This window comes from Porites lutea, chromosome 4, assembly GCF_958299795.1.
Source record: "Porites lutea chromosome 4, jaPorLute2.1, whole genome shotgun sequence".
In the NCBI taxonomy this organism is placed as follows: Eukaryota; Metazoa; Cnidaria; class Anthozoa; order Scleractinia; family Poritidae; genus Porites; species Porites lutea.
The window spans coordinates 15995818-16010780 of NC_133204.1; the positions used below are offsets into that span (position 1 = coordinate 15995818).

A 14963-nucleotide genomic window follows, 5' to 3' on the forward strand; every position below is an offset into this window, starting at 1 on the left:
AACGCTTGCAAAATTTCAAGTGGGTTTTTTCAATTGGGGTATTGTCCCAAGCTTTAAAATCATGTTTTACATATACACCCCAAATTTCGCTATTATATGATAATATTGGGGAAATCATCGTTTCAAATATTTTGCAAGCAAGAGAAGGTTTTAATTTGCTAAAGTTTGTGTGTTATTGTAAGATAATTCAAAGTTCACATTCGAGAGCCTCTAAGCCTTTGAAGCCGCAATCGACCCCCACCCCCCAAAAATCCATGCATTAAAAAAATTGGAAGGGGAGACATAAAATTTTTTATTTGGTTCCAAATAAACTCATATATCATATACCGCATATGTGTAGAAAATCTTAATAACGCTGATTCTTTTCTTGTTTTTTTAGATCATAAAGTTCACTGATGCTTTCTATGCCCCTCCGATAGTAATGGTTTCACCAAGACTCAGTTATCATAACAACAACTCGCGTTTCTCGGCTTCCGGAACTTGTAACGCAGTTACTGCGTGGATTCAGGTAACATATATGAAACTTGGAGCCATTTTTCCTAGTCCATTGCGTCCTTAGGCTGACTTCTTATCTATCCCTTTCAACTTACTTTTAGCATTGTCTCTGTTTCAATTTTTCATGTCTTTTAAGGAGTCTAAAAAAGTCTTTTTTTGTTTTGTTTTTTACCAATTTTTCCAACCAACCTGTGCACGCCACGGTTTCGCTTTCTAAACGTAGTGACATAGCAGTTAAAGTAAGAAAATACCTGATGATGCTTAATGATTGATAATCTGATACTTCTAATGATTGTGTCTAGCATACCTTTACAAACGAAACCGAGGTGTGTATGAGAAGATACAGCAATAACGCCAATTATAAGGACATCGTACAACTGGATTACCTGGTGATTGGAGGTACGTAAACAATATGTCAAAACCTTGGTAAAGGCTGTATGCTCAGTGTATCAAGTACATTTATGACATGAATCTTTTGAAGTTGTTTCATGGAGAGCTTTTTTTTCTCTAATTAATGCTATTTTTTGTTGTCTCTATTTTGGGGGATTGCAGATCTGGTTGACTGAAAGAACATGTTACTACTATAATTTCGTCGCAATAATTTTGTATATTCAAGAAAATGAAATTTTTTTAAAAACTTTTAAAGTCTAAATTTCTTTGGCACCCTGGTTTTCCTGATCATGAAATTAACAGGCTCATATGTGATGTCATAGGACAAAAATTCAGGAACTGAAAAACGGGATCATATGCATTCTTATCTTTTTCTTAGAGTCCTTATTGGCACCGTAAAGCAGTTTCAGCTTGTAAATTGGACGAAATTTTTGTAGAATCTATACTTGTTTTCTTGCGTCTAAAGTCACGTGTTCCTTAATTTACGTTATAGTTTCTTAATCTACGTCAGAGCTCCTTTGTTTCCGAGAGGCATCCGAGTGAAGACTTGCACGAATGGTGTGCCAAAATGGCGGTAAATTTGAACGTGTCAAAAAATACTCTTTAATAACATTGTGTTCCAGGCATTTTTTTTTCGCGCACGCTCTCATAGTAATGTGCATTTTCAATTCTAAAAAAAATGATTTTTAAGGTATGGGCACGTTAAATCTAATCTGTTGTAATTTGCTTAATTATCTTCAGACTTGGATCCCTGCATAGACGTTAAGTGTTATTATCACAGCTTCTGTAAGGCGTTTGGACCCCATGATGCACACTGTGTATGTGTGAATAGCTGCCCATCTTACAAAGAACCCGTTTGCTCATCAAATGGCACAACATACGACAACAGATGTTTGTTTGAAAGAGAAGTTTGTCTACATCGACTAAACTTAACCGTGCAACATCCTGGTAGCTGTGAAGGTTAGTACAGTTGTTTTTAAATGTGTAAAAAGTGATTTTTGTTTTTATTAGATTTCAGTATTAATCCCTTAGCGAATTTTTCGAATGAGCTATTTACTTACCCATGTAATCTGGAGGGAAAACGGCGATAGATGCGTGACTTTCCGGAAGTACAGAATTTTACGTAATTATGCTAAAACGTTTGACAGGAGCAATGCTAATAAGAATACTGGTCAGAAAAAGTGGCGGGTTAAGCATTTTCAGTTAATACTCAACGCTAATATTTGTTTTTTATATATATGTATCACTGAAGCAAATTTAAAACTGATTCTTCTTTCTGAGATTAGTAGTAGTAGCAGCAGCAGCAGCAGCAGCAGCAGTAGTAGTAGTAGTAATAGTCGTAGAAGTAGTCGTCGTTTGCATTTCGTACTCGGACGTAGCTCTGCCTAACATATCTGGATAACCTTTCCTGGAGTTATATTTTTTTTAAGCATAACTGGAACTGAACCTTTTCTCTACGAGAAGTAGTAGTTACAGTGAATGTTCACTTTCCCTTCCTTTAGCTCTAATAAGCCTGACCAGTTGCCACCGAGTAGCTCTGCTCAAGATGCAAGTTCTAATCTCTCCATGACTGCTTGCGATGCTATTGACCTAATGCAGTGACAAGCGACACATTGTCCGCAGTGAACTTTCCCCAGGACTTCTAGATCTATAGTAGAGGGTAAGAACCCTCTTTATAAGAACCACTCATTTGCTGCGCGTGCGTTGTTAACATTTTTATGTTCTGGGTAAAAATGAAATGCTCTTTGCTCCGCATGCTTGTCATACTAATCTATAGTTCATCTTGAAATGTGTTTTCTAGGATTTCCTTTTCAGCGTGGTCGTCGCCACATGCCACATATTCCATCCTTAGGCTACTCTCACTGTCATGCCATTCATTTCAAACCGTTTGTGTTTTACCCCGACAAACTCATTCAAGTGCAGATAACTGTGAATCATATGGATACCAGTGACAAATCGTATGTCCATGACGCGGCAGTATCGTGGGTTGAAAATGTGAATAACGACGGATTCACTGCCTGTGTGATGGCTGCAGGATATAACGAACGAAAGTCGTATGCTAACGTGACAGTTGATTGGATGGCGTACCAAGGTGCTCCAGTGGGTGGCGTGACTGGTGAAGTGCGCATGTCACAGTGGTGGACTGGTACGACTTGTGCGACTGTCATGTTTCCTACAGTGAGTGGCCTTTGTTAGGTTTTCTTGTCCTTTCCATTCTTTTCAAGATCATATATAACTTTTGAAACGCCTCACTTCTACTGAGGTCACTCAGTTAATATTTAATATGCATTAGTAATGATTTGTCGTTTTAGTGCAGCCGTACACTTATTACCAATAGTCGAACAATGTCATGGTAGTACAAATTATTCTTTTACCAATTTCCAGCTTATCACAAATGTCATGGGTTCCTTTTTGCAAAAATAAGAAATTGATTGCTGTTCGTGGCTTTCTAAAAGTTAAGAGTTGCCTAACTCGGATTTATTTTTCAGGGAAACCTCTCTGTGATACCGTCGGTATTTGTGACTGCCAAGCATTACAATCCAGGATTAAAACGTGACGCAGCAAGCGTATGGATTGAAGATGTCACACAATCATCCTGCAAAGTTTGCTTGAGAGAATTGCAAAACTACGCTGGATCACACCAAGACGTTGTTGTTGTAAGTCACGCTCGGCTTATCTCATGGAATCGAACGAACAGCGTTTTTCGTTTAAAACTAAGTGCAGTGGTTTCTCCATCTCTTCTTTTCGCTTTTTTACGCTTCCAGCAGTTGGTCCGGGGATGCACGATTTCTTGCTTGAAAATATAGTTCCTTCCATTTGTTTCCTCTTCATCCGGCTTTGTCAACCCAATCATGTTATTGCTTTCTTGTAACCTAAGATGTCGGTGGCTGTTTTATATAAACCTTCTTGATAGATTACCATTTTATTTTTGACGTTGACACAATCTTTTGGTAGTTAGGACGTGAGACTGAAAAAGAATTCTTTCTTTTTATTGTTATTTCTTTATTTCTTTATTTACTTTATTTCAGAATTGGTTATTGTTTTCATATCTTGACGAGCCTCCCTTCTCAGAACACAAGTCCATTTACTTTTCGAATGATAAATCTCCCGCGCAGAGTCATTATAATGCCTTCTGCAAGGTCAGTATTCCAATCCTTTCATTAGCCTTTCGGGTTTCAATTCCCGTCACAGTGCAGTTAATTTTATTGAATAAATTTACAATCAGATAGCAAAAGGAAACGGTTCCCCTATCATGTCTCTAGTGATGGTAGTTGCATTTAATCAGTTTAGCAGGCTGCCTGTCATCTTTCAGTGAATATTTAAAATGAAAATGAAATATAGATTATAAATGTCCTAATGTGGAACAAGTCTTTACCTTTTTACAAATGTCAGAGACTGAATTTTTACAATTATGTAGTTTCTTTTCACAGGACGCTACTTTTACTAAAGTTTATAACTCAACTCCACACGTCTTTGTTTCTGCCAATCATTCCACCAAAAATGGAAGTCAGAGTCCAATTCACAACAGCATAGCTGAGTGGGTAGAGGTATGTTTTTATTTATTTATTTGTTTACTTTTTCATTTATTTTATGAATTTCTGTAACATACCGCTTGCAACCACACTTACTTGTGTTGTGTGCATGTTTAAAAAGCTTATGAAAATACGAATGACTGTAATTAACACTCTCTATTTTACAATACAGATAGCGTCCTATTGAGTCAGTATAACCGCAGCTTATAAAAAACCAAACGTGCGAAAAACAGCACAAAAGTTAAATTTTCTCCGTTTAACTAACGATCAGGAATAACCCTAGTAAAATAGCCATGAATTATGGAAAGTTGTTAAAATTGTGTTTTAAAAAAAGCTGTGTAGCCGTATAGCAGAAGGTAAGCCGCTGTTTTGTTTTTCCGGTAAACAAATGTTGTCAACAAAAAGCAATGAGAAAACTAAAATTGACTTTAAGCAAGAGAGAATGAGCTAAGAGAGCGAATCCCTGTGTCCCATGATGATTATTTGAAATCTATTGAAAGTTCGCACGCGCGCGATGAAGGTTATCTTTATCTGCTGTTTACGTGACCCACGCTGTCTACTTTCCGGTGAACGCGGCATATTTCGCCTCCAAATATTTGAAGTTTGACAGCAGTTATAGCAATTATCGCATGAAAGGTTTAAGTTGTTGACATGTAATAACGCGCACCCAACTGTCCTCTTTCCTCTTTCCTTTGGAAGCCCTGTCATGCAAACTTGTTGAACAGGGTTGATCACTTCTTAACATTCGTCAAACTGAGAAATATGGAAAGGCTTCTAGTCAAGACCTACCTGAACTGTTCTATAGTATTTTTCTACTAGCAAGGGAGAAAAAACTCCGTCAGTCTTCTGTGTGAACTACTGAATGAGCTGATAAACATCCCTTTCTTGCAGTACATCAACAAGACAGGTTTTCGTGCTTGTGTCAAAGAATTATATGAAGCAAAATATGACCCAGTGTCAGTAACGTACACAGTTTTGTCAGGTAAGGGCTCTACTGCTACAAAACTAATAAACTTCAGTACTTGCCAGCTTTCTGAATAACACAGAAGGAATACAAGCAATACACAAAAGGAATGCACAAAAACTGAAGGAAATCGAAAATTGCATTCGGGTGGTGATGAAAACAACGTTCATCCCTTTTTTCAAATACATATTAATGTGAGTGCTTTATAATGCTTGCAGATGTTTTTGTCTTATGTATCGCCTTCCGGTTGTGTCCCGAACAAAAAGCTTCTGTTTTTCCATTTCCCTTTTTCATCGCAAAAAAAAAAAACGGAAATAACAAAAATGTTCGAAGTACATAACTGCACCTAAAGCTATACATTTTAAGCAATATCATTATGCAGTTTACTAATTCGTACTTTGTATACGCGCAGACATCTGTCCATCTGGATGGGATTACTTCAATGGATACTGCTATTTAACAAGCTCTGTATGCGCACCTTGGGTGACTGCTGTGTCCAACTGTTCAACCATGAACTCACATCTGGTAACAGTGCACAACCAAGAAGAAAATGTCTACATTCAGAACCGTCATAATGGAGAGCGATCATGGATTGGACTTAATGACCGAAGTGTTGAGGGATCATTTGTCTGGACAAACAAGGAAATAACCAGTTTTCGGTTCTGGGCTCCGCAACAACCAAACAACTGGAAAAACGAAGACTGTGTTCACACTCTGGGTGCCAATGATGGCTACACTTGGAACGATGTGTCCTGCGATAACTGTTATAACTATACTTGTGTTCAAGGTAAAAGCTGTCATCAGGTCCATTTACAAAATGCAACTTACATTAAACGGTTCTGCTTTCTCCTTGAAGTTGTCACCCAGTTACCTGAATGAGTTGTCACCTGAATAAAACTGAGGTAGCGGGTTGTTATTCACTGCGACACTGATACTTTTTAGTAGGAAAGGTGGTAATGTCACCAAAATAATAATTAAAAAAACCTATTAAGAACGCATTACTGTACTGCCTCTTTTCATTTCATGTTTCCAACTCAAGACTCGATACCCATTCACTGGGGAAGTAGATTTTTAAAAGGAGGCATGGTAGACCGTTTTTTAGATAGTCTTTGAGGTGTCCAGTTGTGGGGTGAAAACACTAGGTCGAGTGTTTGATATAGCTTGTCAAATGTTTCTTGAAGAAATGTAGGACGTAGTTAGTAGAACAGACAGGTTAGGAAGTCCGGCAAACTTCGAAGATAAAAACAACGCTACTGCAGTGTAAGCTTGGAGCTCTCTGATGGTGCACAAACTTTTCTTTTTTTGTTGTTCACAAAATAACTGTAACTGAATATATTAATGCCACGTTTTGGTGAGAAAAACCAACGGAAGTTGATTGACCACCCCAACATCACTGTAGAACGGCATCTCAATAATAATGGCCTTCATATAAATAAATTAGTAACCTCTCAACTTGCTCGTAATTTTTAAAAATTTATTAAGCATGAGGATTAGGATACTGCGGTTTAAGAGCCTGAAAGACAAGTGCTGAAGGATAAGAAGTGTCATGTTACGACACGGCGTAAGAATAATATAATATTGATAACAACTCCTTCGGCCGAGGCTTGGTGATGGCGTCTCTTAGCATAAATAGCCTGTTAGCGCATATTGACCAGCTTCGCGTACGTCTAACTGCTGAAATTAATGAAACGAAATTATACTTACCCGGTTTTGAAATAATAAGAAAAGAAAAAGGTGAACGGGTGTAACGGAGGTGGTGTTTGTAAGTGTGTGCTCTGTAACCTAAACCACAAAATTCCCGAAGACTTAAGCACTGAAAAGCTTGAATGTTTAGTTCTAGAATTTGTTTTTAGATTTATCGTAATTTCTATTTTTTTCTTCAAGAGTATTCTTCAAGAGTATATTTTTTTCTTCAAGAGTATTCATGAGTTCAAGTTGAGAATTCATATAGAACGTTATAACTGACTATAGAACAAGGTGATTGAATGAAGCGTAATTTCTTCCAGAAATTGACGAATGCACAACTAACAATCACAGATGTGATGTGAATGCTGCTTGCCAGAATACCGTGGGCTCATACAAATGTACTTGCAAAGCTGGATACTCTGGAAATGGCCGCAAATGCGTTGGTGAGTACTGAAGTTTGCTTTAAACGTCTTCTGACTTAATTTTTCTCTGTGACGAGTTTATATACTGTATAGACTAAATTTTAATAAAAAAAGTAGTTTCCGTGTCTTTAGTATTTTTTTAAGGACATCATACCGTATTTACAGTGCTGTAATTACGTTTTTCATTTATCTATTGTAGTCGTTGATTTCTTATAAGATCCCAGTCCAAGGTGGCAAAAATAAGCCACCAATCTTTAGTGGGTATTTAATGGGTTTTGAGTAGCTCTATTTCAGTATAAGAATACTTGCACTAATGTGTGGAACAACGTTTTACACGGATTTTCATTCCTTCAATCAAAACAATTACCTCAATTATTTGTTTTGATTTTAAGAATTTCATCGGTAATAACATTACATTTTGATATGATTAAAAAACACCATTTCAGAGGCAATAGAAAGGCCCAAGAGGGTCCGGCTAAATAAAGGAAATTCGGAAGGGAATAGAATATCAAGGAAGATATTGCTTGATATAATATTGGTAACAACTCCTTCGGTCGAGGCTTGGTGATGGCGTGTCTTAGCATAAATAGCCTGTTAGCGCATATTGACCAGCTTCGCGTACGTCTAACTGCTGAAATTAATGAAACGAAATTATACTTACCCGGTTTTGAAATAATAAGAAAAGAAAAAGGTGAACGGGTGTAACGGAGGTGGTGTTTGTAAGTGTGTGCTCTGTAACCTAAACCACAAAATTCCCGAAGACTTAAGCACTGAAAAGCTTGAATGTTTAGTTCTAGAATTTGTTTTTAGATTTATCGTAATTTCTATTTTTTTCTTCAAGAGTATTCTTCAAGAGTATATTTTTTTCTTCAAGAGTATTCATGAGTTCAAGTTGAGAATTCATATAGAACGTTATAACTGACTATAGAACAAGGTGATTGAATGAAGCGTAATTTCTTCCAGAAATTGACGAATGCACAACTAACAATCACAGATGTGATGTGAATGCTGCTTGCCAGAATACCGTGGGCTCATACAAATGTACTTGCAAAGCTGGATACTCTGGAAATGGCCGCAAATGCGTTGGTGAGTACTGAAGTTTGCTTTAAACATCTTCTGACTTAATTTTTCTCTGTGACGAGTTTATATACTGTATAGACTAAATTTTAATAAAAAAAGTAGTTTTCGTGTCTTTAGTATTTTTTTAAGGACATCATACCGTATTTACAGTGCTGTAATTACGTTTTTCATTTATCTATTGTAGTCGTTGATTTCTTATAAGATCCCAGTCCAAGGTGGCAAAAATAAGCCACCAATCTTTAGTGGGTATTTAATGGGTTTTGAACAGCTCTGTTTCAGTATAAGAATACTTGCACTAATGTGTGGAACAACGTTTTACACGGATTTTCATTCCTTCAATCAAAACAATTACCTCAATTATTTGTTTTGATTTTAAGAATTTCATCGGTGATAACATAACAGTCTGATATGATTAAAAAAAACACCATTTCAGAGGCAATAGAAAGGCCCAAGAGGGTCCGGCTAAATAAAGGAAATTCGGAAGGGAATAGAATATCAAGGAAGATATTGCTTTGTTATTTTTGGAGAATTACAGCGTGTAATCGGTGTGTCATAATTTTGACTTTGTTTTTTCAGATATAGATGAGTGCACAAGCAAGACCCATAACTGTGACAGAAATGCGTTATGTAAGAACACTGAGGGGTCCTTTACATGCACCTGTAATCGCGGTTACAAGGGAGATGGGAAGAACTGTAAAGGTATCTTTCTAGCGCTCTTATAGACCCGGTTCAGACGCCGAACTTTTCATGAACCGAACCTAATTCGTTAAATTAGGTACATGAAAAGTTCGGCGTCTTAATCAATTGTGCCCGGTTCAGACACCGCCCCACTCATGTCCCGAACCTAATTGATAAATTTTAAGTAATGATCCGGGTAAGGTGGATAGCAGTTTCTTTTGTTATGCGGCAACGGTGCTTTCCCCACATAGGAATGTTCTCATTTTTACACAGAGAATGCATAAACCTACGTGAGGGCCGTTTACTCAATAAAATGCATTTACACTCCACTTTGAAAAGGTGTTTTTTGGGTTAAAAGATTTTGACCAATCACAAGAGTTGAAAACAATAGCCAAGAAAAGTATACAATTTTACATGTTCCCCACATAGGATTTCTTTGTTCTTCAAACTGAGACCAGATTTTGTTATATGGAAGATGGTTGGAAAGTAAGGATGAATATATGTACTGCTTTATGAAGTTTTGTTAACTTTTGCTGCTTAAGACAATCAGAAGTAAGTACAGACAATAGAAAAATTAGCACCTTTTTTGCATTCTAATATGTTCGTTGCCGTTGTTGCTATCGTTCTTATCTGGATGCGAGCGTTTGAATCAATTTGGTACAGCCGTTTTAATTAGGTGCGGTAGAAACGTCAAGGTCGACAGAGTCTGTCAAATTATTCGACATTGGAGCGGCATGTGATTCATACGGCGCTCCTCTCAAGTGCCTGAACCTAATGCATACATGCATACATTGAATTTATAATTTTTCCCACAATACCGCTCGTTTTTACGTAGTTGCCATGCCCAGAACACTAAATTGAGAAAAAAGCTGGGTGAAAAGGGACAATCTTGTTCCTCTTGCTTTGAGAAGGCAAAATATACTTGTTCTGTCCTCGAGAATGATGAAAGGTCAAACTGTCAAGCGGCTGGAAAGCATCCGGCCGGATAGTAGCTAGTTTTCATCTTCAGTGAAGAAGAAAATCTAGCTAGTATCCGGCCGGATGCCTATACAGTTTATCTGCAAATTTAGAAGGTCAGAAATGTTGAAAAAAGAAATTAAGTTAAGAACAATTGAATCGCGAAAGGTAATGCCTTTTTTCATATGCCATAACGTATTGATTTCGCGAAAATTGGAGAGATAAGACCCCGTGAAAACCTGCCACGAATGTAACAACGAAATTAACTACCGACCAGGTTTTAAAAACTTAGTCCTACTTTTCTTTCAGGCGTTCCTTGTCCACAGGGCTGGGTGCGATTTAAGAGATACTGCTATCTTGTCAGTAGCTCCATCAAGACTTGGCAAAATGCCCAAGCTTTCTGCAAAGGACTGGGAGGAAATCTGGTGAAAATAAACAGCCAGGAAGAAAACGAGTTTGTACTAAACCTCGTAAACAAGCTCGCCCCATCGCTGAAGCAGATTTGGATCGGACTCGAGTGGGACTCTCGCCTAAAGGCCTTTGTGTGGTACGATAATTCAGTTCCTACCTTCACCAAATGGTCCCCAAATGAACCAAATGGAAATAGTCGAGAGCCTTGTAGCAACATGTGGACTGGTCACGCAGGGGTTTCTTATAGGGCATCTGGCGACTGGAATGATCTCATTTGTTGGAATACTGCTTTACCCTGTGGTCTTGTCTGCAAGAGGCTGCCCTAGATGTTAAGCCAGCTTCATTCTCGATCAAAGCCGAAAGTAGAGTGTAGTGGAAAAATTAAAGCAGATTCTGGGTCGACATTTTAAAATGCAGAAAAGAAAACATTTTAGTGCTAATTTCTAAAGGGTTAAAAAAAAGCGGCTTGTGACTGAAATAAACATTATGTATCCCTTGTTCAGTTCTTGTTTGTGTTTTTCCTTTAATGTAGAGAATTCTTTTTATGGTCCATTTACGTCTTTCACTCACGAAAGTGGACAAAATTAAGTCGAAATTTGACATTGGTTGCAGGTCTAAATCAAACCTATAAGAGAACAGCGAGCAAAAGGAGATAAAAGGGGGAAATTCCTCATCCAGACATATTTATTTTTTTCTAGCGCGCACGCTTTTAGCGGCCAGAAAAAAGCGTTTACTATGACAAACAGGGTGAACAGTTCTTTCAAAAGATAACTTTCACAACCACTAAACATATATGCCCTTGGTGTTATAGCCTTCTAATATATTGTAAAATTCACGGTGTCAACAAATGACGAAACATTGAAAGCAACTTTGACAAATGTGTAACAAGCCTTGTAAAGATGAAGTATAGACTAGCTTTCCACAGGGTCCAGAGGAGTTTCGTGTGAATAAATAAATTACTTAATTAAAGTCTCACCTTGAAAAATGTCTATACTTGTCGCTTAGCACGATTAATTAGCCCAATGGGATCTTTATGAATCTACCGTAAACGATTTCTTCGCTTCTTATGTCTCTTTTCTGACCCAGATCGACTTTGTTGTTCGCCATTTTGAAAATCAATAACTGCAAGCCATAGCCTCGCTGGCGCATGGCACGTCGCCCGAAGGGCGACCGAAGGCCGTCGTCCGAAGGGTGACCGAGGCACGATCTTGCGAGCCCTCAGTCTCTTGGTTTGCGGTATACAGAATGTGTAACGAAACTGTAACGTGATCGTCAACGCGATCAAAATAACTCATTATTTCAGATGTTTTCGACGGGGTTTGATGCTCTAACGACAAACACATCTCCTCTGGACCCTGTGGCTTTCGTTTTTTCCTGCAAGCGTTTTGAATATTTCCCAATTATTTTGTATCGTTTCCATCGGGCCTTCGGCCATGTTTAGGCCGATTTTAAACTTTCCTCTTTTTCACAAACACGGAGCTTCGCTGGAACTTTACCATCTTGTTTTTGAAAAAAGTTTACAAAAGGGTTTTTGGTGAAATTAAAAAAATGGAAGTTTTTGATCTGGCGCCGGATTGTCGATAGTAAGGACCTTAGAATCCGAGGACGGCGACGGCAGAGAAAACGTCGCTGAAAAAGTGAATTCGCGTTCTTTCAATCTTCATCGCGATTACTCCAAGTCACTAACTTTGTCAAATGTAGGAGAACCCTCATAAAGTTGAAATCATTAGCGCCATATCCAAGTTCAGAAAGAGAGAGGATATTTCATCCTCGCTTGTATACTTCCTCTGTACATCGTAAAATTAGGCGTTTTCACGTCGTAGTCGTGCAGTGACGGCAAAGAAAAATGTAGAAAAATGCGTGATGCACGTGCAAAAATTGTTGTTTTGCTAATTAAACCTATTGCTTTTGTGGCGTTCCCGTTGCCGTCGCGCGTCGTCGGATCTTAAGGTCCCTAGTTACGTACGTACTAACAACGGCTTCAAAGTACTAAGCTCCAAAAGAACCGATCGGAAAAGCGCAGAAACCATGCAATCCATGTGGACTGGGCCGGAGTTACCCTACCTGCCTATCCGCGCCTCTGGCTTGGTCTTGTTTGCAAGAGGATCCCTTAGTTGACAAGCTGTCTTCATTGATGATCAAAGGCAAAAGTAAACAAAACTCGGGAACTTCGATGGAAGAAACAGGTCAATATAATGTAAAAGGAAACTACAACTGCATCAGGGTCTTCACAGCCTGTCATTCACGTGTTACAAAACCGCCATGCTAGAGAGCAAGAACAACCCTCACAGAAGTCGTTTAGCCTTTCAACCTTTATCTGTAAATAGTCTAAAATAAACAGGAATTTTGAGTAACGTAAGCGACGTCTTAATAGTCATTCAATATATACACGCGTAATAGTTGAAACAAGAACGCTCTTGGTAGCGTTGAGTCTCGGTTGCTTAGAGATAAATTTCATGTCAGCTGGTGCTGTTATGCTACTTTTTCGTTAGAAATACAAATCGAGTGTTATATGTCATCATGTAAATACTTAAAAATTAAGATTTGCAAGGAGAGACAGGCCGCACATCTTAGCTTCACACCGGTGTGAAACCTTTGAAAACCTTCTGTATATTGATGTTGCTCTTACAGTGAGGAGAACTCTTTCAGGGATTTACACTCAAAAGATTGAACGATGATTTTTATCCGAGTATAAATATATATAGGTTCTATGTAGCCCGGTATGTAGCCAACAAGATACGGCTCGGCACAGTATTTGTTCAGCACAAGAAAAATGTTTAAGTTTAGCAGAACCTTATACGGCAACAGACAGATCATTCAGTTCGCGCGTATTCTTGTTGAATTTGTTGTCCGTGTATTAAAAGATATCAAAATTGCGTGAAAGTAATTACATTTTCCTTGGCTGTTTGGTATCTGCTTTAAATATCTTCGTACAGTTGATGTTTACGTACGCGATCTCAGAGTACAATGTTTAGAGCTGTACACAGCGTGCATTTTGTCACGGTATCACTGGAATAAAGCGTTTAATTTTCCGGGAAAATTCCATTTTCTCGTCCAAACAATCACTGACTCAGTCAGACTCGGAATAGTGTACTGAAATTTAGTGCTCAGTACAGCGAGCGGGGTTAATTTTTTGTGAAATTTATCTACTGTTTGCGGCCCACATCACCACGATCCACGATTTTTTCAAGTTTTTTCAACCAATCCTCGATCCCCGATCCCCGATTTTTGATCCCCGACCCTCCATCCTCCAACCTCTATCCTTGATCTTTGATCCTCGATCCTCGATCCTCGATCCTCCTTTTCCAGTAAACTTCCGACCCGTTCGGGAAAAGCTCGATATGGGATTTCTATTCTATGGACATGAAGTGGTGCAAGTAGACCGAGTATAAACACATCCGGACACATACGTAACGTCAGACGCGTAGTTGAACTTGCTTCCAGTAGTGCTCGAAGGTTGAATCAATAATCAATAATCTTTATGATGCTTTTGTCGATGTACATGGTTAATGTTACGAGAATAATGTGCACTGAACTAGTATAGGAAGCTAAATGAACCAGTTGGTTTTCTTGTTAGCTCCCTAAACAGTTTAGGTTCTAGGTAGCAGGTGTTGCGGAATTCTTATAACATCGCTCAACACGATTTAATCCAATCCAACAATCTACTGTGATGTACAATTCTTACATATTCAACGGTCGTAACACAACGACCAACGATCAACAATCAACTAACAACTAACACATTCTAAGTAATAAGTATTTTTGCATATACTACTACAGGAGAAATTTCTGAAATTTGATTGGCTCAGAGCAGTGGTATTTCCGCTAAATTTGAAATACCTACATGTGAAAATTACAAACCTTTTGTGGGTAGTAGTATAAACAAATAATAGCATGATTTGTACGTGATATTTGGCATAAATACCACTTGTGATATTTCAAAATTGTCTCAAATTTCACTCGCCCATTGGCTCTTGAAATTACGTATAACAATTTCGAAATATCACTCGTGGTATTTATGCCAAATATCACTATAAATCATGCTATTACCTATACTAATGACATGTACAGTAGAGGTTCCTATTGTAATATATTTAAATTAAGTGACTATTACAAAATCGCACGTTCTTTCACTTTATTTAGCCTAAGAAAATGCATACAGTTACATCATTTTATATCATAAATATACTCGCACTTTTTCTACATTATCGTGAAATCTAATGTCACGAAATCTAACTTCTTTGCGTTACAAATGTCTATTTCTAATTAATATTCAATCACAAAATAATCAAGTTAAGCATCATTTATTTCTTTCCCGACAGCAGGTAAAATCAAACGAAATACAAC

General features: G+C 37.9%; 1 protein-coding gene across 1 annotated transcript; it reads left to right on the forward strand.

The window, feature by feature from the left end:
• Positions 1 to 388: 388 nt before the first annotated feature.
• LOC140934285 (uncharacterized) lies at positions 389 to 11162 on the forward strand. The gene is made up of 13 exons (XM_073383940.1): positions 389 to 508; positions 798 to 894; positions 1627 to 1845; positions 2687 to 3063; positions 3375 to 3542; positions 3915 to 4025; positions 4317 to 4433; positions 5310 to 5400; positions 5795 to 6169; positions 7389 to 7511; positions 8454 to 8576; positions 9147 to 9269; positions 10515 to 11162. Exons 1-13 carry the CDS (start codon positions 422 to 424, stop codon positions 10940 to 10942), a joined length of 2439 nt encoding a protein of 812 aa, XP_073240041.1. The 5' UTR covers positions 389 to 421; the 3' UTR covers positions 10943 to 11162.
• Positions 11163 to 14963: the final 3801 nt, after the last annotated feature.